Source organism: Sceloporus occidentalis, unplaced genomic scaffold (genome assembly GCF_023333645.1).
Source record: "Sceloporus occidentalis isolate IW3139 unplaced genomic scaffold, rSceOcc1.0.p SCAF_8, whole genome shotgun sequence".
Classification (NCBI taxonomy): domain Eukaryota; kingdom Metazoa; phylum Chordata; class Lepidosauria; order Squamata; family Phrynosomatidae; genus Sceloporus; species Sceloporus occidentalis.
Genome location: NW_028316988.1, coordinates 30833743 through 30859512, shown reverse-complemented (window position 1 = coordinate 30859512; position 25770 = coordinate 30833743). Strand labels below are relative to the sequence as shown.

The 25770-nt window shown below is 45.7% G+C and overlaps 2 protein-coding genes across 5 annotated transcripts in view; both read left to right on the top strand.

Annotated features, from left to right (window-relative positions):
* The first annotated feature begins 333 nt into the window (after positions 1 to 333).
* LOC149308514 (G protein-coupled receptor 54-like) lies at positions 334 to 2341 on the top strand. Its single transcript, XM_089536892.1, has 2 exons — positions 334 to 657; positions 1890 to 2341. The coding sequence occupies exons 1-2, from the start codon at positions 334 to 336 to the stop codon at positions 2247 to 2249; spliced, it is 684 nt and encodes a 227-aa protein (XP_089393018.1). The 3' UTR covers positions 2250 to 2341.
* A 4538-nt stretch (positions 2342 to 6879) lies between these two features.
* LOC149308513 (AT-rich interactive domain-containing protein 3A-like) overlaps positions 6880 to 25770 on the top strand; it is a 77117-nt gene continuing 58226 nt past the window's right edge. For 3 of the 4 annotated variants that reach the window (XR_016282162.1, XR_016282161.1, XM_089535878.1), the window contains exons 1-2: positions 6880 to 7109; positions 22504 to 23416. Coding sequence is in view for 2 of the 4 variants with exons in the window: in XM_089535878.1 (XP_089392004.1) it covers positions 22971 to 23416 (446 nt within the window). In the remaining 2 variants the exon portion in view is untranslated. Of the gene's footprint in view, positions 7110 to 18254; positions 18304 to 22503; positions 23417 to 25770 lie in introns of those variants that run through there. The other variant, XM_089535879.1, reaches the window with a different exon arrangement.

The following is a 25770-nucleotide window of genomic DNA, read 5'->3' as shown; positions in this document are numbered from 1 at the left end:
TGTGTATCCCTGCATGCCTTCCAACTAACATTTTGTGTATCCCTGCATGGCTTCCCACTAGGATTCTGTGTATCCCTGCATGGCTTCCAACTAAGATTCTGTGTATCCCTGCATGGCTTCCCACTAGGATTCTGTGTATCCCTGCATGGCTTCCAGCTATGATTCTGTGTATCCCTGCATGGCTTCCAACTAGGATTCTACGTATCCCTGCATGGCTTCCAACTAGTATTCTGTGTGTCCCTGCATGGCTTCCAACTCGGATTCTATGTATTACTGCATGGCTTCCAACTAGGATTCTACGTATCCCTGCACTAGGAGTTTATGTATTCCTGCATGGCCAAAGGGGGGTTGGATTGGCTGGTCCCTGGGGGTCCATTCCAGTACTGTGATTCTATAACCTCGAACTCTTCCTTTGCAGGTTCTTTTGTCATCTCCACCCCGGTGCTGTCTTACAACCGGCTGACGGAAGGCTACTGGTTTGGGCCGCAGACCTACTGCAGCGAGTCTTTCCCCTCCGTTTCCCACGAGAGAGCCTTCATTGTCTACAACTTCCTAGCTGTGTACCTCCTTCCATTGTTCACCATCCTCCTCTGCTATATGGCCATGCTGTACCGCATGGGACGCCCTACAGTGGAGCCATCTGACAACCACTACCAGGTACCATGCACTCGCACCCAGGACACAGAGATTTTGCAACAAGCCCCAGTACCCCCCTTTTAAGGCAATTTTGTGGCCGTCTTCCTGCATTACACTGTCTCCTGTGCATGAAAAAGCACAATGGTGTTTCTCAAATTTAATATGGCTGACCAGTAACTTATTTCCAATTGCCTTGGGAATTGGTGTCACATTGTGCCACATTATTATTGCATGTGGTTTCTTTCCTGGAAATTCCTTCATGGACACTGATGAAATAGATCACTAGCAGGATAGATCACTAGTGGCTTTCCAGATGCATATGTCCAGCTGTTCTGATTTGGCAGGGAACGTCCAGATTAATCCTTTGCCTTCCCACTTTCTGAGCTGCTTTTAAAATGTCCCGGTTTCTCTCTCTTCCTCCAGCTTTCCCCATTTTGTCCTCAGCTTACAGCAATTCCTGCAAACTGAGTTCAAAGTGCAAAAAGGAGTAGAAAAAGTGAGGTGCACACCCTCCAACTGTCTTGATTTGGCAGAGACAATTCCAATTACTCCTCTGCCTTCCCACTTTTCTGGATGTTTTTAAAATGACCTGGTTTCGCTTGGTTTCTGGAGGGGTTCTCTTTTGCTGCACCTGAATTCCATACTCTGTGTAAATATGAGCAATTGCATACTCTACAATTTTACTGGGACACCGGTGGCCAAGCATACTGAGATACCAGTAACCATCAGAGGTGCTGGCAAAAGATATGGACGATGAACACAGATGAACTGGGAGAGGCTACAGCAGTTTGCTTTTGACTGAAGTGACTGGGGGAAAGCCAGATCCTCCCATTTTCTGTCCTTGCCCTCCACTGCATTAACTAGATTTCCTTTTATTTAAAGTGTATGGCAATGCAATGGCTTGTAGCTTTTAGCAATACATAAAGTTCAAATTCAACTACTTTTGCACTTTCAACTCAGTTTGCAGCAATTGAAAAAAAGAGGAGAGGATGAAGGGGGGAAGGCAGGAGGAGGAGAGGGAAACTGGGACATTTCAGAAGCAGCTGGGGAAATGGGAAGGCGGAGGATATACTTTGTAGGATGGTTTTGTGGGACAACAGAGGGTTTTGGCAGACCGTCCCCACCAAAATTGGAACAGTTGGAGGGTATGCAATTGAGTTTTTTCTAAACAAGAAAGTGGGCTAGGTTAAGGGTTCCTTCGTTGTAGGGCCAGGGCTCACCCTCCACTCTTCCTTGTCTCTGGTCCCATCCAGGTGCAGCAGTTGACAGAACGCTCTCAAGCCACACGAGCCAAGATCTCCCGCATGGTGGCCATCATCGTAGCCCTCTTCACCCTCTGCTGGGGTCCGATGCAACTCCTCATCCTCCTCCAGGCCTTTGGCTCCAGTTTCCAGCGGAACTACACCACCTATAAAGTGAAAATCTGGGCTCATTGCATGTCCTACGCCAACTCCTTCATCAACCCCATTGTCTACGCCTTTATGGGCGCCAACTTCCGGAAGGCCTTCAAGAAAGCCTTTCCTTGTGTCTCCAAAAGGAGGGTGGGCAACTTGAATGCCACTGGCCGGGCCAACATCAACACAGAAATGCATTTTGTCTCCTCGGGGATGTAGCCAGAAAAAAGGAATGGAGCTGGAGGCATCATGTTCTTTTTCTCCAACTTCTAGACATGCCAGTCCTGGAGGTTTAGAAGCCAAAAGCTGAGATGACCCCTTGTGATGTCCTTAAGTGCTGGGCATTGAGTACCATTAAATTTATGGCTTATAAGTACAAGGAGAAGGTTAGTCCCTGTTTTGGAAATTAAGACGAAAGCCTTTGCTAAAGTCTGGGCTATTCCCAGATGATGGTGAAATGAGGAAAGTATTAACACATTCTTACGTATGGAGATGGAAAGTTAACTTTTAATTTAGCCCACTTGCTTCTAGGCAAAAGGTGAGCATAGGGCAGAATGGAGGGTGAGCCCTGGCACCACATCTAAGGAATTTTTAATTTAGCCCAAAGGTAGAGATAGGGCAGAATGGAGGGTGAGCCCTGGCCACAGAACTAAGGAACCTTTAATTTAACCCACTTGCTTTTAGGGATGAGCCCTGAATGGAAGGAGGATACTAATGGTGTTAATATATGCCTCCCTGTAGAAAGTCTTTGCAAATTGCAACAAAAATCAGTCCCAGGAAAATGAAGCAAGCCTCTGCTGTACTGGAAATTTGCACCCAGCCATTTCCTATTCCCAGGAACTGAGCCCTTCTAAAACTGGAAAAACTGCACCCTTGTTTCCTGCATGGAGTTGACCCTTGAAAACTGGACTGGGACCAATATGATGGAAGATAATGTCCTGGGACCTCACACATCCCCCTTTGCTCCTACACTCTGGAAATAATGCAGTTTGACACCACTTTAATTGCCATGGCTTCATATTACAGAATCCTGGGACTTGTAGTTCTGGGAAAGATTTAGCTTCCTCTGGGTGCACCTACACTGTAGAAATAATGCAGTTTGACACCGCTTTAACTGCTGTGGCTCCATCCTACAAAATCCTGGGAGCTGTAGCTTGGCAAGGCCCCAGCCCTTTTGGGCAGGGAAGGTTAAAGACTTTGTAATACAAAGTACAAAATCAGGGATTCTGAAGACCAGGGTTCGATTCCCAGCCCAACAAGGGATGTCCTTGGGTAAGTCACACTCTCTCAGCCTCAGGGAAAAACATTGATGAGCCTTCTATGAACATATCTTGCCAAGAACACCCTAGGATAGGCTCGTTTTAGGGTTGCCATGAAGGCACACAACCACCACCAACACCTACATTATTTCCAAAGCACAACTTGGAGGCACACAACAACAACAACAGCAAGCTGCATTATTTACACAGTGTTGATGCACCCTCAGACACAGAGATCATCCAGTGGCATCCAGTCTGCAAAAAGCAGTGCCAGAAATGTGAAGTCAAACCCCACAAAAAACGAATGCTAACAATGTTTTCGCAAACGCCCTTGTGCATTGCAAAGCGCATACGTTAACAGACATTGTCATGGTGTGCATTGCTGTGTGGGTGTCAGTGTTACTTTTCCAGCTGCGTTGTGCAACCTGTGAATAGCCGGGGTTGGCGTTGTGTGGTGTTGCCTGTGGAATGACCAGCTAAGATTGGGCATCTTGGCATTTCAAACATGTGAAACAATGCTGCCATGCTGCCACTAGATGTCACTGTTTTCAAACCAAACAACCATATTATTTTTGCTAACAATCAACTGGACAAATTTGGCAATATATGCAATGTAATATAAAATTAATGGTTGCATTAAATTCAGGATCTTCAGCGAGTCACATACTCTCAGCCTTGGAAAACTCTGTGATAGGTTTGTCTTAGGTTTGCCATAAGTTGGAAGGCACATGGAGCCATTGAGTGATCTTTGGTAGTCACACATTCTCAGCCCCAGAAAACGTTGTGGTTGGGTTGCCATAAGTTGGAAAGGGCTTGAAGGCACACAACGACGACAGCGTACACACATGGGAAAAGAGTGGGTTCAAACTGGGCAACTGAGTTTGCAAGCCTTTTGTGAGTCAACCAACACCATTTTTTTTTGGGGGGGGGGGACCTTTTTGTGTGTTTTAAGGCCATTTGCAAGCATTTCCTCACAAATACTGCAGAAGAGGTTTTGAAACAGGGCCCTACCTAGTATTCCGCTTGCTCCACCTGCGTCGGGTTGTGTGTCACCTTTGCACACAGTGCTGTTTGTTCCTGTTGAGTTTTGTTGTTGTTGTGCGCCTTCAAGCCGTTTCCTACATTCAGCGACCCTGTCTATGTATGTATGTATCCATCTATTGGCAAGGTTTGTTCAGAGGAGGTTGGCCATGGCCTTCCTCTGGGTCTGAGAGAGTGTGACCTGTCCAAGGTGACCCACAGGGTTTGTGTGGCTGTTTCACACACGTTGGATGTGTAAGGTCTGGTATTGTGGTTTGAGTGCTGGAGTAGGACTTTGGGAGGTCAGGGTTCAAATCCCAGCTTGGCCACGCAAACCCCATTGGCAAGTCACACTCTCTCAGCCTCAGAGGATGGCCATGGCAAAGCCCTCCTCTGAGCACATTTTGCAAAGAAAACCCCAGGATCATGACTTGAAGGCCCACAGCAGTGACATTGTGTGACAGTCTGCCTGGCCATCACCCCCACATCAGTGTGGGTTGCCACATGTCGAAAATGACTTTGCAGGCGCACACTGAGACAACATGGTTGGTGCAAGAGTCTGCCAGAGCTACAAAGCCCATCATCCCCACATCAATCTGGGTTGCCACAGGAGTACACTGCAACAACATGGTTGGTGCAATAGCCTGCCTGAGTTGCAAAGCCCATCATCCCCACATCAGTGCAGCTGGGCTGCAGTCCAGCATCTTAGCAGGAAGGGGGAGGGGGAGAAAAAAAGGGAAGCGGCCCCTTTAAATAAAGGGACCGCAAACTGCAGAGGCAAAGAAAAAGCGGAACTTAGCCTGGGTTTGGCTCTAAGGGAGCGTCTGCAAAGAGCGGGAAATGTCACAAGCGTAAAAGTTTCCAAAGCAGGAGCCCTGGGGCTTGGCCTCTTGCAGCTTCAAAAGGAGGAAGAAAAAGGAAAGCTATATATGCAGCAGCCATGAGATTTCACTGGGTGCCCTTGGGCAAGTCACATTCTCTCAGCCTCAGAGGACCCAATATCTCCTTAGAGTTGCCATAACTTGGTGGAGTGGCAAAAGACACCTTGGCTTCTTCCAGGGAGGTTTCTGGCTCTACGTGTCCAAGCACCCATTTGTTTGTACTATATCTTTGCATTTTAATACATTTTCTAGTTCTTGCATAGCCTCCCCATCCTTAGTCTTCTTATGATTTCTTGACTGCAGTGATCAATATCTGATTCCCAGGTAGGAACATCCATTTCCCATTTCTATTTCCTCCTTGTCTGGGTTGAAATTGTGTACATTTTGCGATCATTGTTGTTGTTTCTTTCTGTTCAGCATTAAGCCTGCCTTTGCACTTTCCTCCTTGATCTTCCTTCGTAGTTGTTCCAGGTCTGGAAGGTTGTCTTCTAATAGTACGATGTCATCTATATATCTCAGATGATTGATACGCCTTCCTCCTGTTTTCCCTCCTCTTCCTTCTGGGTCCAGGCCTGCTTTTCTTACAAGAGGCTCTGCATACAAGTTGAACAGATAGGATGAAAGGATGCAGCCTTGTGTGACACTTTTGCCAACTGGGAGCCATTCTGTTTCTCCAGGTCCTGGCTGACAGTGGCCTCTTGTCCTGAGTTCAGATTCCTCACCAGGACAATCATAGCCATCCAGTCCAACCCCATTCTGCCATGCAGGAACTCTCCGTCAAAGCATCCTCATTGACAGATGGCCATCCATCCTCTGTTTAAAGACCTCCAAGGAAGGAGACCCCACCATAATCTCGGAAGAAGGAGCATGTTCCACTGTCGAACTGCCCAAATGTTGAGCTGGAATCTCTTTTCCTGGAGCTTGCATCCATTGCTCTGGGTCCTGCTCCCTCCTCAATATGGCTTCCCTTCAAGTATTTAAACAGGGCTATATCACCTCTTAACCTTCTCTTCTCCAGGCTAAACACCCCCAACTCCCTGAGTCCCTTTCCTCGTAGGGCTTCATGATTTCAAGACCCTTCACCATTTTAGTCTCCCTCCTTTGGACACATGGCTCCAGTTTCTCAACATCCTTTTAGAATTGTTTTGCCCAAAACTGGACACAATATTCCAGGTGGATCCTAACCAGAGCAGAATAGAGTGGCACTATTACTTCCCTTGATCTAGACACTATACTTCTATTGATGCAGCCTAGAATCGCATTGGCCTTGTTAGCTGCCGCATCACACTGTTGACTCATGTTCAACTTGTGGTCTACTTGGACTCCCAGATCCCTTTCACATGTAGTTTCATTCAGCCAGGTGTCCTCCATAATCCTATATCTGTGCATTTCATTTTTCCGCTCCAAGTGGAGTACCTTGCATTTCTTCTTGTTGAATTTCGTTTTGTTAGCTTTGGCCCAGCTTTCTAGTCTAGATGCGATGAGGGTGCCTTTGCTCTTTTGCTTGGGTGCCTTGCTCCCTCTCCTTGCACGCTTTCTGCAAAGGTCGAGCATTGGGCGACGGTCCCTTGGCCTGGGGCCTTCCTCCTCCTCCTCTTCCTCAGGCCCTGATTCACAGGATCGGAATTTGCATCTGATTGCATTGCAACTCCATCCTGGGCTTGGGCTGCTGCTGCTGCTGCTGCTGCTGCTGCAGGGCCCCAGCGCTCGCCTCCAAAGGCCAGGCAGAGGAGGAAAGTTCCCTTGGCAAAGTGGAGCAGTTGACAGCCTGGCTAGGAAGAAGGGAAGAAGAAAGACAGAAAGGAGGAAGGAAAGCAAGCAAGAAGAAAGGCCACCTTTCCCAAAGGAGGGATCCTCTGGGATCAGAGAGAGAGAGATCCAGCCCAGCATGGAATACCCCCCAAAGCCCTCCTTGCAAGGTAAAAGAGCAGTGGGGAGGGGGGAAAGACCCACAAATACACACAAACAGACACAAATACACATGCAGTTCCCAGGCACTGAAAAGCACCCCCCAAAAAATACCTTTGCAAGGGGAGTTATTTGTTTGCAATTGAAAGGAAAAGCAAAGACATGGATCCATTTGCAAATTAAAGGGAAGCAAGGAAATGGAGTTACTTGCAAATAAAAGTGTGTGTGTGTTTGTATATGCTTTTCTTTAATTTGCAACTAAATAGTCCCCCCTCCCCTTGTAAAGGTGTGTTTTTTGCTGGGGTGGGTGGGTGCTTTGTAATGCCAGGGAATGGCAATGGGGGAGGGAATGGTGAAGGCAATTGCAATGGGGAGAGAACTGGGAAGGCAGTTGCAATGGGGGAGGGAATGGTGAAGGCAGTTGCAATGGGAGGCACTGGGGAAACAATTGTAAGTGGGGGTAATGGGGAAATAATTGCAATGCAAGGCAATGGAGGGCAGTGGGGAAACAATTGCAATGCAGGAATTGCATTTGGGAATTGCAATGGGGAGGGAATGGGGAAGGCAGTTGCAATGGGGGGGCAATAAATGTGGGGGGAGGGTTGTCCCCTCCCTTGCTAAAAGCCTAAACCTTTTTAAAGAGTCCAAACCCTCTTGGATCAGGGGGAGTTTGCTGTTAAAACCCCCAAACTTTGCCCCTCCCTTGGAAGAATCTCTGGCTTTGCAACTTCTTTTGCAAGGCCAAGACTTTTGTAGAAAATATGGGGAGAGGCTGGGGGGGGGGCAAAAACAAAGAGGAGGGGGTGCATTTTCTTTTTAAAAGGACTTTCTCGGTGCATTTTTTATCAGAAGCTTTCTGGTCACAAGCTTTCCTCCCCCCCCCCCCCAGAAAGATAGATAGATAGATAGATAGATAGATAGATAGATAGATAGATAGATATGGTTCACTTTGCAGATGTCTGCCTAGGAGGAATTGCAGGGCTTCTATGGAGGAAATTGAAATGTGTTGTGGTTTAGTTTTATTTTTGGGAGGGATTGTTTCCTTCACTTTTTTGCCCCCACCCCAGAAAAAAAAACCATGGCTGCAGAAGGTTCTTCCTTGTGTTAACCATTTTGCATGGATTGTTTAGCAGCTGCTATTTTATAGTCTATTTTAACTCTTGGGTTTGGTGGAACAAATACCAGATTGTTCTGGGCAATGCAAGTTAATGCACACAAAGATCTCTCTGGTGGCCCCCAAAGGCTCTTTTGGATCATTCCCTTTAATATATATATATGCAATTTGGTTGCTTTCTTTTGAAAAACTCAGCTACAAAGAATGTGTATTCACAACAGAGACATTATTTGCATTTCTAGTGAGATAGAAGCCAACAGGACTTTCTCCTTCCCTTCTTCTTCCAGGCCAGTTTTTCTTTCCTCCCAAATTCATGGGCCTTTCTTTGCTCTAGAAGCCTTACTTTGCAAAATAAAATAATATATATATATATATATATATATATGAAACAAAATTGGATATGAATTTGGTTTCTTTTCTTTTTTCCTCCTGTGTCTGGAGTGGCATTTTCAACCACTGTTTTTGTGTGCCTTGGATAGGAAAAAAAAAAAGCACTCCAGCCTTTCCCTGCCCCAAAGTTTGCAATTTTAATGTTAATATTAATTTTTATTGGTGCAGGAAAGAAATCTTGCTCGGCCGACCCTGAGATAGGAAAGCCGTCTTGTCGTTGTGTGCCTTCAAGTTGTTTCCCCGCTTATGGCGACCCTAAAGCAATCTTGGCAAGATTTGCTCAGATTTGCTTTCCTCTGAGGCTGAGAGAGTGTGACTTGCCCAGGTCTTGCCCAGTTGGGTTTCCATGGCTGAAGTAGGATTCGAACCTTGGCCTTTTAACGCTCAAACCACTCCGCCACGCTGGCTGTCTTGAAGGCGCAGAATCGCCCCACAAAGTTTTGGACTCAACCCATAGACCCGTGTTATTGGTGCAAGGAGAATGGCAGGAGTGTGTGTTCTTTCCAAAATGGAGGGGGATCTGTGGCTCCCTTGGTGGAAATGTCAAGTATGAGAGAAAGCAGTTCCCACTCCTTAACATTTGCGTTGTGAATGCCTAAAGACCCTAAATGCACCAGATTCTGTCTGATCTGAGATGCTAAGCAGGGTCAGCCCTGGTTAGTCCTTGGATTGGAGACCACCAAGGGATACAAGGTGATGGAGGCTCTATTTCAGAGGAAGGAATTGGCAAAAGCATCTCTGGATGCTCCTTCCTTATAAAAACCCTATGAAATTCATGGGGTCGCCATAAGTCGACAGGTGATGTGAAGGCACATACATAGACACACTCAGATCTCCTCTGATTTTGGATGCTAAGCAGGGTCAGCCTTGGTTAGTCCTTGGAGAGGAGACTGTTAATGAATACCAGGTGCTGGAGGCTCTATTTCAGAGGAAAGACAAAACCACTTCTGGGTATCCCTTTCCTAAGAAAATCCTATGACGTTCATGGGTTGTCATAAGTCAACAGGCAGCTTGAAGGCAAACACACAGCACCAGATCCCCTCTGATCTTGAAAGCTAAGCCGGGTCAGCCCTGGTTAGTCCTTGGAGGGGAGACCACCAAGGGATGCCAGGTAGTGGAGGCTCTATTTCAGAAGAAGGAACTGGCAAAAGCATCTCTGGGTATTCCTTCCTTAAGAAAACCCTATGAAATTCATGGGGTCGCCATAAGTTGACAGGCAACGACATGAAGGCACATAGACACACTTACGCAAGGCACCAGATCCCCTCTGATCTTGATGCTAAGCAGGGCCAGCCCTGGTTAGTCCCTGGAGGGGAGACCATGTAGGCTCTGTTTTGGAGGAAGGAACTGGCACAACCCTCTCTGGGCATGCCTTCCTTAAGAAAACCCTATGAAATGGGGTCGCCATAAACCGACATGGAGATGTAGGGAGCAAACATCTGCGTTGCACTGATAAAATCAGTGCTGGAAGCCAAACCGGGGAACATGTGGCCTGTCATTTCCCTTTTCCATTTCTTGCATTTCAGGCTCCTCTTTGACTTATGGGTGCAAATGCTCTCTGGTTGTCTCCTTGGACTGTCCCAGGTTGCTCTGCCCAAAATACCAAGGGCAAATTGGGCACATCGTGGCCTTTCTCAAAGGAGGAACTGTTAGGGGTTTTCCCCTCTTAAATTGCTCACAAAGTCCCATTTGTGCTGCTTGACTTATAAAGTCCTGGGCGGCATCCGCACTGCTTTAACTGTCTGGGATTTGTCCTTTGTTGGTGGCCCCAGAAGGTTAAGAATCTCACAAAACTACACATCCCAAGATTCCATAGCATAGAGTCATGGCAGTTAAAGCGGTGTCAAACTGCATTAAATCTGCAGTGCAGATGCTGGAGCAGCAGAAAAGAAGTTCACCCTATCTACCACACAGCATCCCTTCAGATATTTAAAGATGGTTATCTGATAGGAATGGGATAACAAGTTGTTGTTGTTGTGTGCCTTCAAGTCACTTGCAAGTAGTGGCGACCCAAAGGCAAACCTATCATGGGATTTTCTTGGCAAGATTTCTTCATTTGCCGTTGCCATCATCTGAGGCTGAGAGAGTGTGACTTGCCCAAGCTCACCCAGTGGGTTTCTATAACTGAGCTGGGATTCGAACCCGGGTCTCCAGAGTCGTTGCCCAAGCCCTGCAGAATTTCTCGCCAAGGCTGATGGGAACTAGAGTCTATAACACCCTCTGGAGGGACTCAACTCTGAAGGAATTAAAATAGAAAGGTGACTCGACTGGATATGTTTTATCATTGGTTGCTGTCGTCATGCTGCACTGTGATGCGACTTGTGCGCCTTTATGTGCCTTTGCTTGTACAAATGGCATTTTTTAAAACTGGGTCCCTTTGGTGGGTCAGTTGTTAGAGTTTATGCCAGAGTTTCTTATACATAGGCTGAAGGTGATTTTGCACATAATATTTTGAACATTATTATTATTATTATTATTATTATTGCATATAATAATAATAATAATAATAATAATGCATGTGTGCTGTCGTTATTTATATCCCACTTTCCCCCCAAAAATTGAGACTCAAAGCAGCTTAAAAGCACAGTCTAGTTAAAAACTTACAAAAGTGACCATTTAAATAGAATTAACATTGCGCATGATGCAAAGCCGGTGTACACTGAAGCATCAGAAAGCCACACAAGTGGACAATTTTGGAGTTTGTGTGGCCAATTCATGGAACCATAGACTCTTCCAAGGTGCCACTATTGTTGTCGTCGTGTTCCTTCAAGTCTTTTCTGACTTATGACAACCCGGCGATGGTGTTTTCGTGGCCAGATTTCTTCGCAGAGGGTTTGCCTTTGCTTCCCTTTGAGGTTGAGAGAGTGCAACTTGGTAGGTTTATGTGGCTGAGCCAGGATTTGAAAGGATTTGAACCCGGGTCTCCAGAGTCATAGTCAGTGATTCCCAGACTTGGGTCCTCCAGGTGTTTTGGACTTCAATTCCCAGAAGCCCTAGCCAGCCTGCCTAACATTCAGGAATTCTGGGAGTTGAAGTCCAAAACATCTGGAGGACCAGAATTTGGGAATCATGATGCTGGCTTTGCTGGAACTAAAAGGGATCAGAAATTGGAGCCAAAAAGTTTGCTAGCTGATCGGAAACAAGCTTCTCTAGTCTGACGCCAGCGACCAGCCTTCAAACAAGTGTCTTTATCGCTGTTGTCGAGGATGATGTTGTTGAGAGTGATTTCACCCAGCCATGGAAAGGTACTATCTAGATTTCAAGGATATGAAGATAAAGTAGTTGGGCAGCTTTCAAGAAGTAGTAATAGTAATAGGAGGAGGAGTATCACAAAGCCCAGCGTGGTGCAGTGCTTTGGGTCTGAGGCGAGGATTCGAATCTCTGCTCAGACCTTGGCCAAGTCACACTCTCTCAGCCTTGCATAATGGCAGTGGCAAACTTTATGGTCTCCAAAGGTCAGAAGTGACTCGAAGGCACACCGCTGCCAAGACCAGTAGTAGTTTTCTCTCTGGGTAGTAAATTTCCATGCCACACCCAGAGCGTTACTCATTCCTTGTGCTAAATATTCTTGAGTTTCAGTCCAGTTTTCGAGGTCGTCAAGGTCCCTTTCGATTCTGTTCACATCTTGACAAAATGCAGGCTTGGGACAAACAGCATTGTAATTTTTTTTCTTGTATGCTTTTAAACACCTTTCCTTGGTGAAGAAGCCAGTGGAGCTTTCAAAGCTTGCAATATATATTTTGTGCCTTTTGGTTGCTCCAATAAAGGTATTGCTTGTGGATGTTGTACTATGCTACATGGCCAACATAGCTCACCATTATATATTTTCACATGTGTTAGCTTCCCAGTTCTGCATCATCTGCAAACTTGGTAAGGTTTTCCTCTAGTCCAGTGTTTCCCAAGCTTCGATTGTCCAGATGTTTTGGACTTCAACTCCCAGAATCCCTGATTGTTGGCCCAACTGGCTAGGGCTTCTGGGAGCTGAAGTCCAAAACACTTGGAAGGACCAAAGTTTTGGAAACGCTGCTTTAATCCAGTGGTTCCAAACCTTTGGCCCTCCAGATGTTTTGGACTTCAGCTCCCAGAATTCCTGATTGTTGGCCAGATGGGCTAGGGCTTCTGGGAATTGAAGTCTCAGATTCAAAGATATAATAGCCATGTTAGTCTGCAAAGGGATCATGCTGCACCTTTGAGAGTAACTGAAAGAAAGAAGTTGGTAGCATAAACCTTCGTAGACTTGAGCCTCCGTCTTCAGATGCATGCTTTAGTTTAAAACCACGTTTCAGTGCATATTATTTTAAAAAAGTAACTTCTAAAAAGCTATTTTAAAAATACATTTCAAAAACCTGCATCTGCGGAAGGAGGCTCAAGTCTACAGAAGTGACCAACATCTTTCTTTCAGTTCGTCTGATAGGTGCTGCAAGATCACTTTGCATCATCATCACCATCATCATCATCATATCAAAGCTAATGCGACCAACTTGTCTTTCAGTTTGTCTCACAGATGCTGCAAGATCCCTTTTCATAACCATAATCATAATCTTTGTATCAAGGCTAATGCGGCCAACTGCTGTTTTTCAGTTCATCTCAAAGGGGCTGCAAGAGACCTTTGCATAATTAATAATAATAATAATAATAATAATAATAATAACAACAACAACAATAATAGTGGTCATATCAAAGCACATGCTACCAACTTCTGGGTCTTTAAGTTTGTCAAAGGACCTTTGCAAAATAATATTTTAATAATAATAATAATAAGGAAGCTCACGCTCCCAGCGTCTGTCTTTCAGTTCATCCCAAAGGGTCTGGAAGCTCCCTTTGCAGACTGGAGGACCAGAGTTTGGGAAGCATGGTTCTGGTCCATTTTCTAAGTCTTTGGTAAAAAGACTGTCTCCTTTAGGGGGGCCATGATAGCAGGGGCATTCTGGGGATTATTACTATAATACCCTTATTTTTTGGGATGGCGGGCGTTTGCAGGTGGGGACGAAAACAGCCTAAAAAGTTTCCACTGGGGATGAAAATTGACTGTTCCAACAAAGTCTTGCCCTCTACAAATGCCGACTTTCCCTTGATCTTGCGTGCATTTAAGTCTTTTGCAACGTGCAGCAACCCTATCATGGGGTTTTCTTGCCGAGATTTGTTCCGAGGGGGTTTGCATTGCCCTTCCCTGAGGCTGAAAGAGTGGGACTTCTAAGGCTGTTGTTGCTGCATGTCTTCAAGTCTTTATGGTGACCCTAAGGCAAACCTATCATGAGGGGTTCTTGGCAAGGTTTGTTCAGGGGAGGTTTGCATTGCCTTTGTTTGAGGCTGAGAGAGTATGACTTGCCCAAGCTAACCTGCAGGGTGCCATGGCCAAGCCAGGAATCGAACTCTGGCCTCCATGGTTGTCATCCAATGCTCAGTCGTCATCCTTCCTTCTCAGTTTGATTTTCCTTCCCATTGTGATAAAATAAAAGCTGATGGGGTGGAAAATATGGCTGGCTGTAATTTGTACTCAGAACGAATGGCCTTTTGCAAGAGGGTCTATTGCAGAATGTTTTGGCCTTCTGGGATTCACAGTCAGGGATGTACAGGTCGCAGTCCTCGAACAAGGGAATTGCAATGGAAGAGTAAGAAGAGAAACAGCAGAATTGAATTAGCAGATATGAATCGAGACAGGGCTTCATTGCGCACTACATATTTTAATATTATATTACATATATTACATATATTAATATAATGAGCCTTTGGTATCATCTGGGGCTTGGTTCCAGGAGAGAGAGACACAGACACACACATGGATAGCAAGATCCTATTAAATACAATGGTGTCATAAAATGGCAAGGGGCAGGCTTTGCACCTTTCTGCTTCCTATTGAATTCTGTTTCCTTCCCACAACTATATAAATATGTATTTTTTTGTGGGTTTTTGGGGCTGTGTGGCCATGTTCTAGAAGAGTTTATTCCTGATGTTTCGCCAGCATCTGTGGCTGGCATCTTCAGAGAAATACAAAATACATATACATATACATATATACACATACATACATGCTTTACAGCTGAGGCTTTCATCTCACCCTGTACTTAGGGATGCCATAACCCGGCGGCCCCCGTGACAAACCCGCCTTTGGGGGGCCCCTCCCAGTCCCGGTCCGGTTTGGCCCCTAGCCCCCGGTTCAGCCTTCCCGTGCCTCCTCCCCGCCGTCCTGCGCGGCTGTGCGCCACTCTCCCCGCCTGGCGCACTGGCGTAGCCTAGAGAGCAGGTCTTCAAGACATCTGCCACTCGGAACTTTTGCCCACCCACGTTGGTATATATGTCTTGCAAGAGGCCTTACTTTCCAGGTTACAGTGAGAAAAGAAAAAAAAGGCCATAAATGGTTCATGTTTCACTGGGAGTCTAAATGCCTCATCTTTTAAATGTCTGCCACGTCAGTATTCTTGTAATTCTTTATCACAGGATCATTTTTTGAGGCCCTAAACACCTTTACTTGTAATATGCAAATTTCTCCCGAAGCTGACCAATGAGAAAGAAGCAATCAGCCCTCCACTTTGGTTAGTTTTCAATGGCTTGGAGAAGGAAGAGATTTTGCCTTGCTTGTAAATAGGAAGGGCTTTGGGGTAGCAGAAGGCTGCAGAAATAGTTTGACCCCCCCTTAAACATCCATGGCTCAGTGCTATGGGATTCTGGGAATTGTAGTTTCTTGTGGCACCAGAGCTTCTTGCCAGCAATGAGGAGGCTGAGATGATGAGGAAAAGCAGGGGCTCCTCCGGTGGTCCTGGCCACTTCCCTTGGCTCTCTCCCTCCTCCTCCTCCAGCCGAGGTGAGCTGCTCATTCACACTCTCTGGCTTCCCCCCCCCCCCCCGCACTTTGAGACCCCTTTAACTGCCAAAGCTCAATGCCCTGGAATTCTGGTCTCTGTGAGGCATTTGGCCTTCTCTGTCAGAGAGCTCTGGTGCCACAATAAACTACAATTCCCAGGATTCCATAGCACTGAGCCCTGGCAGTCCAAGCAGTGTGTTTTGGACACAGAGATCCTCCAAATGAATCCAGTCCCTAGCTTTTATATCTCTCTCACACACTGCAGGAATAATAACCCACTTTGAGACTGCTTTAACTCAATGCTAGGGAATCCTGGGAATGCGAGTGTTTGGGAGACATTGAGACTTCTCTGTCAGTGATGGCTCTGAGGCCACAATAGACTACAATTCCCAGGATTCCGCAGCACTGAGCAGTCTCAAACTGGACCATTTCCTCAGTGTGGATGCACCTGGGGAGGAATTCTGGGCACTGCAGTTCAACTACGTTTGGAGGGTTATGGGACTCCCTGTCAGAGATAGCTCTGGGGCCACAGTGTACTACAATTCCCAGCATTCCCCAGCACTAACCCAGGACAGTTAAGATTATTTCCTCAGTGTGGATGCAGCTTTGGTGAGGAACTCTGGGCATTTCAGTCCAGCATTGTTTTATTTCTGCAGTGTGTTTTGGACCAGAGACAAGGTGACCAGGCATCCTCCTCCTTTTCCAGGACATGTCCTCTTCTGTCAAATTTCAAAATGTCCTCCATTTGGATCATGGCTAAGAAGCATGGATTTATAATTACATGGGTGTTTTTAGCTTTTATTTTTGGCCATATCCTATATTTTTTTGCTTGGTGCCCTACATTTTGGGGTGAGGGCATTGGTCACCTTGGTCAGAGAGCTTTCCAGGGGTTTAACTGCCATTCTGCTGTGGTGCTGGAACAGACCACCATTCCCAGAATTCCATAGTATTCAGCCGAGGCAGTTAAAGTGGTCTCAAACCAGATCATTTCTCCAGTGTAGATGGAGCCCAAGCCTTTTGCCTCTCTTATGCCTGAGATTTCAAAGCCCAGCCCTGGCACCACAACAAACTACAAATCCCAGGATTCCATAGGATGGAGTGATGAGAGTGAAAGCAGTGTGGCAGCAGCCTAAGTGTGCTTAATGCAGTTCTTAACATGGTGCACCTCTTGCCTACAGAGTCTCACAAGACTTTTTTGTTTAACAACTTGTACCCATTAACTCCATTTCATCTTTATTTAGTGGGGAGGAATACAGACAAAACAAGTCAAAATGAAGAAAAACCAAAGTCCCTTGAGCATGTTCTATATGCATAGCCATGTTAACCCATGTTCAGTGTTAAACCCAAAGGGTTTGGTTGTGGAATAAGCCTCTGAAATATGCAAGAGGCAATGTTAAAATAAAGCCATGTTCAATGCCCAAATGTGCTGTTTGGAATGGGGAGAGGGGGGTGGCCAGAAAGGGAAGTACATTTCTGCGATCTGTCTATGAATAATGTCAAAATGTCCTCCATTTTGATCATGCCTAAGAAACATGTATTTATATTAACATTTCTAAAAAAGCCTCAATTTTTTCGCGTGTCCTCCATTTAAAAAAAATGTGTCCTACATTTGAAAATGTTGTCCTGCATTTGTCCTACATTTGTCCCGGTTTGGAGGTCCTGACTTATGGCAACCCTACCTGTACTGCATCTTATGATAGCCCTGTTTAAATATTGATAGCCCTGTTTAAATATTTGAAAGGATGTCATATTGAAGAGGGAGCAAGCTTGTTCTCTGCTGCTCCAGAGAACAGGACCCGGAACAATGGATGCAAGCTACAGGAAAAGAGATTCCACCTGAACATTAGGCGGAACTTCCTGACAGTAAGGGCTGTTCGACAGTGGAATGCACTCCCTCGGAGGGTGATAGAGTCTCCTTCCTTGGAGGTCTTTAAACAGAGGCTGGATGGCCATCTGTCGGGGATGCTTTGAATTGGATTTCCTGCATGGCAGGGGGTTGGACTGGATGGCCCTAGTGGTCTCTTCCAACTCTATGATTCTATGATTCTATGATTCAAGCAAAAATAAAAATTACTTAAGTCTTCAAGCTACTGCCACATTCCCTTTTATTACCTCCCTCTCTCTTCTCTGTTTTAACATGGAAAGGCATCTTGATCCTGTCTGCTGGGCTGCAGTTCTCTACTTTTCAGAGTCATGACAGCCATCTCTCAGTTTATGAAGGGATCTATCATATCTAATCTCTCTCTCTCTCTCTCACACACACACACATTTATGAAGGTGTAGAAGATGGAGATGTCTTGTTTTCTGCTGCTCCAAAGACTAGAAAACTCAAATTAGTGGAGGAATCTTGACCCTAAAAGCAGTTCAACAATGAAATGTAGTCTCTTGGTTAAGTCTCCTTCTTTCCAAGTCTGGAAACTAAAATACAAACCAATGGGTTCAAGTTGGTGACTATTCAGAAGTACATCTTTCCTGCTGGAGCTGTTTGGCAGTGGATGGACTGCCTCGGTTGGGTGGCTGTCTTTCATGGATGCTTTAGCTATAGATTCCTGCATAACTGATGGGGGTTGCACTGCATGACCCTTGGGGTCCCTATTCACTCTTTAGGACCCAGTGGTTCAATTTGCATCCTTGGGATACAGCCAGAGTTGGGATTTTCCAAGCGCACTAGGCTTTGCGCCACCCCACGAAACAACATCATCCAAGATCCCACCAACGAGAGCTCTAGAAATGTGTTTACCCTTCCATTTATTTCTAGTGCTGTAGCCAATGGGGTGAGAGCAGATGCGCAAGTTCAGGGAATAGAGCCTCCTGATTGGCTACGGTCTCGTCTGATGTTATCACGTTCCGTCAAGGTGTGCTCAGTTGGCAAGGATTCTGCGGCAGTTGGGGAACCAAGGTACGGCCTCCATTGCTTTGCAGACGGTCTGTAAAATGGGTCTAATTTGTTGTGGACATTGTAAATCCCATTTAAGTGGGCACATTGGTAGCTTTCCATTTTGGGGCTGAGTTTGTTGGGAGGGCAAAAGCCCCGTTTCGCCCTCCTTGGTTGAACCTGTTTAGCATACGTACGCAACTATAAATCGACCTCATGTATAAGTCAAGGGCAAGGTTTGGGGCCAAAGTTATGGATTTTGCTATGACCCGTGGATAAGTTGAGGGTAAAACTCAGTGCCTTATAGCAAAGGATCTGAAGCATGAAGCAAAGCAAAAGAACGTCAAAGAACCTAAAAAATTCCAGCAGACATAACTTTTGGTGCTTACTTTAAAGGCTGGGTGGATGACAAAGTAGAGGGAGTCGGTGCTTCCAGGACAGATTATACTTCTTTTCACCAGGGGATGGTTCCTTCTTTTAAATAAGAGTTAAGATACACTGCGTATGTTGACTGGCCATGGATAAGTCAACTCAGGTTTTCTGGGGGCATTTTTTTGCCCTAAATTGCTAGACTTCTGCATGAGTGTATACAGTAAATATGTGAAGAGGTGTCCTATTGAGGATGGAGCAAGCTTGTTTCGGCTGCTCCAGAAACTCGAACACGTTGCAGTGGATCTAAACTATGGGAAAAGAGATTCCACTATAATGTTAGGAAGAACCTCCTGACAGTCAGAATAGTACGCTGCTTCGGAGAACGATGGAGTCTCCTTCTTTGGAGGTTTTCAAATGGATTGGATGGTCCTCTGTCCAGGGAAGGCTTTGATAGTGTTTACTTGCATGGCATCCAAGTCTAGGATTCTATGGTTGTGTCTTCCTGCATGGCCAAAGGGGGTCAACTGGATGGCCTTTGGGGGTCTCTTCCAACTCTAGGATTCTCTGTATTCCAGCATGGCTGAATAAGGTTGAACTGGATGGCCCTTGGGGGTCTCTTCCAACTCTAGGATCCTATGGTTGTGTCTTCCTGCATGGGCAAAGGGGGTTGGATTGGATGATCTTTGGGGGTTTCCTCCAACTCTAGGATCCTATGACCTCCGGAGAACTGGCCAGCCCAAGCCAGAACATGGGAACGTTCTTGTTGTGTTACTTGTTTTTGAGATTGAAACACTCAACCCTGAGCCAGCAGCATTTGTGATTCTTGGAGAAGTCTTTGCCATACTCTCTCAGCCCCAGAAGAAGGCACTGTCAGCAAACCTCCTCTGAAGAAATCTTGTTAAGTCAACTCTGTGATAGGCAAGCCATCTTGTTGTTGTCATCTGCCTTCAGGTTATTTCCCACTTAGGGTGTCAACCTATCCTGGGGTTTTCTTGGCAAGATTTCTTCAGAGGAGGTTTGCCATTGCTTTCCTCTGAGGCTGACTTGCCTACGGTCACCCAGTGGGTTTTGTGGCCGAGGTGGGATTCGAACCTTGGTCTTTTAACACTCAAACCACTCCACCACGCTGGCCATCTTGAAGGCACAGAATCACACAACAAAGTTTTGGACTCAACCCATAGACCTATGTTAACTTGCAAAAGTTTTAGAATACCTCTCCCCTTTTTTGCTCCAAAATCCATGCGCGCAAAACCTTTTTTTGGAGCTGGCAGTCTAATATTTGGCCTCATTTAAATCATCAGCAAAATCAAGGCCTCCCAGGTTGCACTGGTTGGCTCCATTTTTGTGCAATTTCCTGAGGGCAGCGTTTGGTTTTTGCAAAACTGGTTTCCCAGCTGGATTTTTCAAATGAGGTTTTAATCTCTAGGAAGGAATGCATTTGTGCTCTCTCTCTCTCTGCTGTTGCCCATGGCTTCAAGGTTAGCAAAGAGTGCATAAATAAATAAAAGTCATATTGCTTGTTAAAAAACCAACCCGAGCGTGTTATGGCTTTATTATGGAGATGGAAATGTTGGAGTGAGATGTTCCTAGGGGCATGTTTGGTCTTGCGCATAATTTTTGTCCGTGCGCAAGGAGTATTTGTGTCGACGTTGCTCCTCTTTTTTTTGCAGGAAAATTGGACTTGGCATCTAGCGGTGTCACTGTGTTTGCGCACTGTACTTGCCAGTGTGCATTGATCAGGGGCTAGTTGAAACGCAAGTGTATTCTGCGCATTGCTGCGGAGATTTGCACATTCACACTGAGGATCATTGTCTTCACTTGCCTGCACAAATTCACATCTATTTGCATCTGTTTACTTTCCCTCTGCCGAAAATGCAAAAATAATAATAATCTCCAAAAATCAAAGCCTCAAATGGTGAGGCTTTCTGTTAATTAATTGGAGGGAGATGTTTTGAATGATGTCAATAATAATAATTATTATTAATGGAGGGAGGTTAGATTATTTTAATGCTGCTGATGATGTTGTTAGTAATTGTTGTATGCCTTCAGGTTATTTCTGACTTATGGCGACCCTAAGGGGAACCTATCATGGGATTTTCTTGGCAAGGTTTGGCAGGTCACACTCTCTCAGCTTTAGAGGAAGGCAGTGGCAAACCTTGTCTGAACAAATCTTGAAAGCCAGCATGTACTGGCAGTTTCGGTGTCGGACTTTGAGAGACCAGGGTTTGAATCTCCACTTGGCCATCGAAACCTTGGAGTGACCTTAGGAAAGTCACACTCTCTCAGGCCATCTGTTGGGGCTGCTTTGGTTGTGTTTTCCTGCATGGCAGGGGTTTGGACTGGATGACCCCTGAAGGTCACTTCCAACCCTATGATTGTAGGATGCATCTGTATTGTAGAAATAATGCAGTATGACACCACTTTAACTGCCACGGCTTCCTCTGACAGAATCCTGAGATGTGTAGTTTGGGGAGGCACTGCCCCTCTTTGGCAGAGATGGCTCCAGACAGTGCAACACTGCAAATCCCAGGGAGCCGTAGGATGAAGTGACACTTGAAGTGGTGTCGCACTGCATCATTTCTACCATTCAGAGGTATTGTAGTGTCAAAGAAAGGCAATGGTGTGAAGCCCCTTCTGCACAAACCTTGCTAGGAAAATCCTGTTACAGAGCCGCCTTAGGGTTGCTGGAAGTTGGAAACAACTTGAAGACACACAACGACAACAACTGCTTGCAAAATTCATAGTGAGTGCAGTGAAAACATAGCTGAGTATGGTTTCCCGGAGTCCTGATGATGGATAGCTTTCAGCATTTTTTCTTTGCATTGCATATTATTTTGCATTGCATTGCATTGTATAGTCATTTAACTATTCTGGATTATGAAGACGGTGAAAATGTTAACTTTTAACTTTAATAGAATGGTTGCAGTGGCTTTTGGATGATGGAAATAAAGGCTTTCTTTCATTCATCCATTGACTTCAGCGGGAGGGAGTGCCAGGGCAGGAGAGTTTTCTGTCATGCGACTGGATGTGCTTGTTGTTACCGAATCTTGCACGCCACCCAAAAGAAAACCTAAATAATGATTTTATGTGTGTGCAATGCATATTTAAAAAATTAATATTTAGCTGAATATGAGGAGGTTGCAAAAACAAAAACCTTCCAAGAATACAATATTGTGCTTATTTTTGAAGGATGGAGTCTTAAGATTTTAGGGATGCTTTGGTTTGTGGGTTCCTGCATTACAGGTTCCTCCAGGACAATTTAAAGGCTGTGGCTCCGTCCTATGGTATCCTGGGATGTGTAGTTTGGCAAGGCACCAGCATTCTATGCCACAGAAGGCTAAAGGCTTTGCAAAACTACAAATCCCAAGATCCCACAGGATGGAGTGTTAGCACTTTTAGTGGTGCCAAACTGCATTATGTTGACTGTATGGATACACCCTCATGCCATGTTGGGTTCATACCTTGGTTGCCACATTTGACAGCAATAGCCAGCGTGGTTGCAGCATTGGACAATGACTCCAGAGACCAGGGTTCAATTTCTTGCTCAGCCATGAAACCTACTGGGTCACTTTCAGTGAGTCACACTCTCTCAGCCTCAGAAGATGGCAACAGCGAGCCTCCTTTGAACAAATCTTGCCAAGAAAACCCCATTATAGGTTTGCTTTAGGGTTGCCAAAAAGTCAGCAATGATTTGGTGAGCGATTCCCTGTCAGAGAGCTTTGGTGCCCCAGCAAACTACAAATCCCAGGATTGGATAGTCAGAGGGTTGGAGAAGGGACACTTTAAAAAGTTAAGATTATAGTCCTCATTAGTGCTAACGGGTTTCTTGTTCTCTTCTCCTGTTTTGGACAGGGTTTCCTCTAAAGCCTAGATGAAGAAGAAAAAGGAAAATTTGCAGCACCCGGATTAATCTTAATGGCCCTCTTGGATGGGTAGGAACTTGGGGCGGAACTACAGCTCCCAGGGGCAACTTGGTTGGAGCAAAGTGACCCATTTGCTTTTTAGTGGGTCTGAACCCAAAAGAATCGCAAGTAATTTTTAAAGCAATACTCCATGTGTGCATGTGGATGGAATTGTAATTTTTTGCCTTAACGGGGCACTCTCCCAAGCATCAAGCATTGAGGTCTGAGTTCGAGAGGCAACAGCCTCCAGGCTCTGGGATCCCGGCAGAGTCGGGCCAGCAAGGCCCACAGCTGGCCTCCCCAACGGCGCTGACCCCGGCCGACCGCTGCCTGGCGCCTGCCTCCCTTGTGGTGCAAGACGTGGGCCCCTCAACCCCATCTGCTGCCCGGGGGGTGCCACCCCCTGCAGGCAGGGCCATGAAGCTGCAGGCGGTGATGGAGAACTTGCAGCGCCAACAACAGGCCCGGCTGCAGCAGGAGATGGAGGCACGCCAACAGCAGCTGGCACCGCTGTCCGAGGACCAGTCCCGGGCATCATGCCAGGCGCCTCCAGCACCCCAGCCAACCTCCGGGGCTGCCCCGTTGCCCCGTGCCAGCCGCGACCCCTCTGCTTGTGAGGAGCCTGGAGAACCCGAGAGTGCCCGGATACAGAGGGCACAGATGGCAGCATTGGCAGCCATGCGGGCAGCCGCAGCCGGACTCAGTCACTCATCCAGCCTGGAGGAGGAGGAGGAGGAGGAGGAAGAAGAAGAAGAGAGCCGTTCCTCCGAAGAGGACCCCGGAGGAAGGGTAGAAGGGGAGGAAGAGGAGGACGAGGAAGAGTACCCACCAGAGATTGACTCGGAGGAAGAGGACGAAGCAATGTGAGTGGCATCTCTTGTTTCCTGCTTTGCATATATTTTGCATAGTTCCACTTGGGTCACGGGTTCCAAATTGGGGATGATAGTCTTGGGTTTCAGCCTGACTTTTTAAGGGGAGGGTGAACTGAGGGGTCTCTTTTGGGGGTTTCGGTCCAACAGGGGGGCAGAAGAGGCTGGGTGAGATTCCCTTTCCTCTCCATTGAGCGGTCAGTTTGCTTCTGGCCAACACCTCAGAAGAGAGGGGCCTGCCAGGTGCTCGCCCAGCTTCCCTACCCATATGGCACAGTAGTTCTCGTAACGGGTCCAGGCACCCACGTAGTGCCCACTTAATAAGACAACATGTCACCAAGGTGCGCATTTCGTGCACTCTTGGTGGGACACATGCCTTTGGCATCTGTTTTCTGGTCATTTGAATCTGTTGGCCTGAAAACCATCCATCTGCTACTCCATCCACCAGGCTGTTGGGGGTTACAGCTTCCAGAATTCTCCCACCAGCATGGATTTGTAGTCCCCAAAAGTAACTTTTCTACAAAATTTGCCCGTCCCTGGCTTATTAAAAGAAGGCTATAGTGGGAAATGAAATCGTCGGATTCTCAAGTCCCATTAGATACAATGGCATAACAAAATGATGTCCCTGCTATAAAATGGCAAAATCAAGATTTGCTTTTTGGGGTTTATATATACATATTTTGCAGTATTTTCATACCGTTGATGGTTGAATCTGGGGCTGGAGAAAATCCATGGATATGGAGGGCCGCCTGTATAAAGTTCCTTTTTTTATGAGTGTCTTTCAAGCATGCTTTGACTGTGACTTCCTGCATGGAAGACGGGTTGGTTTAGATGGCCCTCGGGGGTCCCTTTCAGCGCCAAGATCTTGTGATTCCTGTGTTTCTGTTTTCTTTTGCTCTCCTCTTGGCTGGGTCTTGTTCTCGAACAACCTCTCCAACCCCCTTGGGTTGTTTTTTGAGTGGCCATAAAACGCCGCGGCAAAACCAGTCTTGCAGGTTTGAAAAAGAAATGCTCGGGGCTTCGTTCCACTCTGAAATTTTCCATGCAATTTTAAAAGTTGGGGAGGACGCAAGGTTTCACAACGCACAGTCTTGCTCCCAGCTGCAAAGAGTCTTGGGGTGTGTGTGTGTGTATGTGTGAAGTATTTGCTGAGTTTTGGAGATTTGCCCCCATTGCATACCCCCTTGGCTTGCAGTTGAAAATGCATTTCCAAAGCCTGAATCCAATGGTTAACCCCAAACAGAGTAGTCCCATTAAATCAGAGGGATTTACATCAAATGTTGATCCAGTGGATCTGCTGTCCTTGTAACCAACAACTGAGTTTAGGCCAGGGAATCCTGGATCCCTCCAGGAAAGGTCAGATGAAAAAAGAACCACTTTAAACCAGGTAACTAAGTAAGGTCCAAAACACACTGCAGAAATAATCCAGTTTGAGACCGCTTTAACTGCCCTGGCTCTGCTAGGAAATCCTGGGAATTGTAGTCTCACAAAACCACAGTTCCCAAAATTCTCTAGCATTGAGCAAGGGCAGTTAAAGCGGTCTCAAACTGGATTATTCTGCAGTGCGTTTTAGACCTAAGTAACTAAGTAAGAAAGTTAAGTATATGACTTTCATATACTGGTCTATGACCGCAGTAAAATACTTACTTACTTACTAGTCCAGCTGTCTGATAGTAAAATGAAACACCCTGAACATATTATTATTATTATTATTATTATTATTATTATTATTATTATTTTAAATTTGCTGTTCTCCACCTTGAGTCACTATATTGGGGGAAAGGTGGGATCTAAGTAAATAATAATAATAATAATAATAGTATTGCTGTCTACTTCCTTGACCCTCTATATTGGGAGAAAAGCAGGATTTAAGTTGTTATTATTATTATTATTATTATTATTTACTTAGATCCTGCTTTTCTCCCATTGTAGGGAGTCAAGGCCTTCAACAGCAAATTTAAAGCAATGCAATTTAAAGATAGGACAAAAACATCAATATCCATTAATATAATACATTTTAAAGAACAATTCCAACAATTTTCAAAATTAAAACAGTTTTGGATTAAAATGTAACATTAAATACCGAAAATTTCACACATGTTTGTTTTGCACAGAATATAGCAATTTTTTCTGTACAGGAAAAGGCATTTCTATGCCCAAAAGGCCATTTCAAGCACAGAATAATGCTGCAGTTGGGGTGTTCCATGCAAAATTTCATGACATGTGCCAAAAATGGTGTCTTTCTGTGCAGGAAACTGGGATTTTTCCCCCCGCACAGAAAATAATATATCTACGTACGGATACTGTTTTTTCATTTGCAGAAAATGCTCTCCTCCTGCAGCGGAAAG

What these genes read in the sequence shown, in the direction of transcription:
- LOC149308514 (XM_089536892.1), top strand. Translation starts at nt 334, where the DNA reads ATGGCCAAAGGGGGGTTGGATTGGCTGGTCCCTGGGGGTCCATTCCAG. An exon ending in CATCTGACAACCACTACCAG is followed by an intron (nt 658 to 1,889) that starts GTACCATGCACT and finishes GGTCCCATCCAG; the next exon opens with GTGCAGCAGTTGACAGAACG.